The sequence below is a fragment of the Lolium perenne genome, chromosome 3 (genome assembly GCF_019359855.2).
Source record: "Lolium perenne isolate Kyuss_39 chromosome 3, Kyuss_2.0, whole genome shotgun sequence".
Lineage (NCBI taxonomy): Eukaryota > Viridiplantae > Streptophyta > Magnoliopsida > Poales > Poaceae > Lolium > Lolium perenne.
In genome coordinates this window covers 323,794,621-323,799,039 of record NC_067246.2, presented here as the reverse complement: position 1 = coordinate 323,799,039, position 4,419 = coordinate 323,794,621, and the positions used below count along the sequence as shown (strand labels likewise).

The following is a 4,419-nucleotide window of genomic DNA, read 5'->3' as shown; positions in this document are numbered from 1 at the left end:
CCGTGCTTACTGAGAAGATCGGGCAGCCCCTTATCAGTTAAAGATCATATCATTCCTGAAATTCCATATAGATCATACAACAGCACAAGTTTCGACTCGGATTCGTGTCTTTGTATCTTTATCTATCACATTCAACAAATTAGTTAGCGGGACAATATTAAAAGTAAAATAAACCACTCGCCAAAACAAGACGAGCAAAGGGCATTCATTTCTTGCATCCATGCCAATTCCGCCTTGACAAATTATCCTTCATAATAATTACTTTTTGATGCAAGAACCATATAAAAATCCTAATCTTTAGTGGTACTTTAAGTTTCCAACTATACTTTTCCAAATAGACAATGTGTCCATTCATAAGATTAGCATCCATGGATTTTACCGAGAAAACTGCCGACTCGGTAAGCTTCCAAACAAATCTATCATCTTCATCATTCAAGTTAATAGATATAACACGCTGAACCAAATGAATTCAAGTTAATGGATATTATTCCTTTTTTCTAAATATTTAGTCGATGTTTAGAAATTTTAGCTTTCACTAAATACAAAATGCAGGGTAAATACTGAAAGAGGGAAGTATATATATTTTTTATCCGGTAATTATGATTGCCAAATCAGAAAGGGTCTATAGTCCTACAAGCGCTCCGGCTGCTATTGTGCTATATAATGCATGGTATCACCAAGGAAAACAAATGATTTTCTTGAAAAAATAAGAGGGTTGACAAGAGATATGTCTATTAAATTTCAAATCCAGATTTTATTTGCATAATTAATCAGCAAGAACACATCCATAGACTGAATTGGAACATTTGACTACACATGAACAACAGAGTACATTGATTTGACTAATAATTTAAGATCCATGTAAATCAGTCTCGTTAGTCAAGTAAGTGGATACAGTAAGGTGGGAGCATAGATGATTCAACACCACATTTTTCTTAATCGAAGTCTCTATGAATAAGACATTTAAGGGGTAAGTCAGCATCTGAGGCATGTTTATCTCCCTCAATATTGTAGAAAAAGAACCCGGAGTGCCGGGTCTGATCGAGGACCATAGGAGGATACGCTCGTCGTGATCGAAGAAAAACTAACTCGACTTTAGACGATCCTATTACTGTATCTTATTATCCTTTCCCCATCATGCTAATATAGCAGCCAGCAATAATCCCACGCGAGAGATGGACCGTTTCATTCATTCATTGCTGCGTCATGTGACCTTATCATGTCATATCTCCCTTCTTTTGAGCTAGAAAAACAATGGTAGATGGCGATACTTTGCAGATTGCTGCGCTACGTGACAAGAACAGTCATAGACTGTTTCGCCTTGGTCAGCATCGCCGGATCGTTCGAAAGGGATCTTGCCCGAACAGGCCAAACCCTGGATAGTTTTCAGTCACTCTCTCGTTGACTCACTGGCCACCAAAGGCTTCTATGTTGTATCTTCTGTGGATGGCCAGAAAAGCTCAATGGCGAGTTAGCAGTAGTAGTAGAGTACAGTCACCAAAGCCAAGGCGGCCGGGGGAGGCAGGTAACTGGGTAGCTAGAGAGATCATCGATGGCTGTGTCACGCTCCGGCGAAGCGGGCGTGGCCACCGGCGACACCGCCGACGCTGACCGTGCCCGGCTGCACCAGCTCGGCTACAAGCAGGAGCTCAAGCGTGGCCTGTCGTACGTCCGCCTCTGCTTCAGCGTCTGCCTCACCGTCATCCGGTTAATCACTCTCTGCTCTGTTTAATTTGGTCTGCAGCCTCATGTCCAACTTCGCCTTCTCCTTCTCCATCATCTCGGTGATGGCCGGCGTGACGACGACGTACAACGGGGGCCTGCGCTACGGCGGGCCGGCGTCCATGACGCTGGGTTGGCTCGTGGTGGCGGCGTTCAACGGCTGCGTCGCGCTCTCCATGGCCGAGATCTGCTCTGCCTACCCGACCTCCGGCGGGCTCTACTACTGGAGCGCCAAGCTCGCCGGCGATAAGTGGGCGCCTCTTGCCTCATGGGTCACCGGCTGGTGCGTTCTGAATTTTGACCTTGATTTCATTGTCTTGGCTGTCTGCTTTCATGCTTAAGTTTTCTGATCACATTTGCAAAGGAGAACTGTCTGATTTGACATGGGTTGGCAGTTTGCTCGAAAATATCTCTGTAGCTTCCTGAAAACAACATATCCCAACGTACCCTCAAATAGAGTATCTTTTTTTTTTCTCAAACATAGCAATACAACAAACAATCTATTTGTTTTACTTTCACTGTCTAATGCAAAGGCACAACACCTGCCAGGTTTCCTCACACTGTATAAACTTCCACCGTCCAACAAATATTGGGAGCTAAGTTTGTGTGATGCTCCGTTTTTCAGGTTCAATATCGTGGGGCAGGTATGCTGAAAATTACAGATTGCTCAAGTACAGCTTAAACCAATCGACACGGTGCTGACAGTGTAGTGTCTTGCGTTAACTGTCCTAGTGGGCTACCACCACGAGCACGGACTTCTCTCTGGCGCAGCTCGTCCAGGTGATCGTCCTGCTCGGCACCGGTGGAGCCAACGGCGGCGGCTACATGGCCTCCAAGTACGTCGTCCTGGCCATCCACGGCGTCTTCCTCATCCTGCACGGCCTCATCAACAGCCTACCTATCCGGTGGCTGTCCTGGTTCGGCAAACTCGGTGCTTTTTGGAACACAGCAGGTGTTTTTCCGATTTCGTTCCAGCAATTGAGTTCATCGTTCCTTGAGTAGTCATTTTCTGAAACAAATTCATGGTTAGGTTTCTTTACATTGGTAATCTTGATCCCAACGGTGGCCAAGGAGAGGTCGAGCACCAAGTTCATCTTCACGCACTTCAATGACGACAATGGCATGGGTGTCCACGGCAAGGCTTACATCCTGGCCCTCGGGCTCCTCACTAGCCAGTACTCTCTGCTCGGCTACGATACGTCTGCTCACATGGTACATATATTTAGCTGCTCGTTCTACACTGCCATGGATTTTTTGTCGATGTGTCTGAAGATCCAATGACCCTTGTGGCATGTAAACGCAGATCGAAGAAACGAAGAATGCAGACTGGAGCGGGCCGATGGGGATCATCACATCTGTGGCTCTGTCGACCACGTTCGGGTGGATCTTCTTGGTGTCCCTGACATCGATCGTGACGGACATACCGTACTTGTTGGATCCGGCCAACGATGCCGGCGGCTACGCCGTTGCTCAGGCTCTGTATACCGCCTTCAACAGGAGGTACGGTAGCGGCGTGGGAGGGCTAGTCTGCGTCGGGATCGTCGCTGTCGGCATCTTCTTCGCCGGCGCCATGTGCATAGCCAGCAACTCAAGGTTTGTCACTTTGTCTATCAAAATGAGCACTGCCTTTCAGAGTAGCATGAATTATTAGCGTTTAACTTCACAATCTTGTACCACGCACAGGATGGGGTACGCCTTCTCGAGGGACAGGGCGATGCCGTTCTCGCATGTGTGGCAGCGGGTGAGCAAGAACGAGGTGCCGCTCAACGTCGTCTGGCTCTCCGCCGTTGTGGCCTTCATAATGGCTCTCACGGTGCGCAACGTTTCCGCCATAGATCATGCCATGTATTCGTATAGCTGAACTTACTGCGATTTTGTTTCGTATGTGCAGTCTCTAGGGAGTTTGGTGGCGTTCCAGGCCATGGTGTCGATCTCAACACTCGGGCAGTACATTGCCTACGCGCTGCCCATCTTCTTCCGGGTGACGACGGCCCGGAAATCGTTCGCCCCCGGACCATTTCACCTTGGGCGGTACGGGGTGTTTATCGGCTGGGCTGCCGTCCTCTGGGTGGCCTTCCTCACCGTGCTCTTCTCGTTGCCTGTGGCGTACCCGGTAGCCCAGGAAAACTTGAACTACACGCCGGTGGCAGTCGGCGGCGTGCTGCTGCTCAGCCTGGCCGCCTGGGTGATCAATGCACGGTTCTGGTTCAAAGGGCCCATCACCAATTTTTCGATAAAGGGAATATATTAATATCAAGAAGATACCAATTATACCCAGCCTCTGCAACAACGCACCACCCTAATGGCACTACAGATGCACACAGCCAAAAAAAAAGAAAAAGAAAACTAAGAAACAAAAGTCCCAGTATCTCGGGCCTAACAACAGCAAAACATCCACCACCATGACAACACCTGAATTACAGACTCTCCAAAAAACGACGCCTTCAAGAAGGGAACAGTGCTCAAACACCGTCGTCGCCCGATCAATGATCTTAGGTTTTCACCCTGAAGATAGTCCCCGCTCTCAAAACAATGCCTCCACCAAGGTCACTGCCAGGCACAACCAGTTAAGGCCAGACCTTGGGTTTTCACCCTGAAAGGTAGGACTCTGCGCTTCACATGTGTTGCCGCCCCCACTTCCAAACCGCTGCTGCGAAGCCGGGACACCAAGCAAGCCCCTCAACAGCGCAGAGACTT

General features: G+C 48.3%; 1 protein-coding gene across 1 annotated transcript; it reads left to right on the top strand.

Moving 5' to 3' along the window:
• The first annotated feature begins 1,459 nt into the window (after positions 1-1,459).
• On the top strand, positions 1,460-3,982 carry LOC127345701 (amino-acid permease BAT1 homolog). The gene is made up of 8 exons (XM_051372212.2): positions 1,460-1,665; positions 1,745-2,005; positions 2,348-2,366; positions 2,455-2,674; positions 2,753-2,934; positions 3,026-3,315; positions 3,406-3,535; positions 3,614-3,982. Exons 1-8 carry the CDS (start codon positions 1,553-1,555, stop codon positions 3,971-3,973), a joined length of 1,575 nt encoding a protein of 524 aa, XP_051228172.1. The 5' UTR covers positions 1,460-1,552; the 3' UTR covers positions 3,974-3,982.
• The last annotated feature ends 437 nt before the right edge of the window (positions 3,983-4,419 follow it).

Bases quoted from the DNA above. Each gene is read 5' to 3' on its own strand.
- LOC127345701 (XM_051372212.2), top strand. From the start codon at position 1,553: ATGGCTGTGTCACGCTCCGGCGAAGCGGGCGTGGCCACCGGCGACACC. The intron at 1,666-1,744 runs GTACGTCCGCCT...TTTGGTCTGCAG, and splicing joins GAGCTCAAGCGTGGCCTGTC to CCTCATGTCCAACTTCGCCT. The intron at 3,316-3,405 runs GTTTGTCACTTT...TACCACGCACAG, and splicing joins TGCATAGCCAGCAACTCAAG to GATGGGGTACGCCTTCTCGA.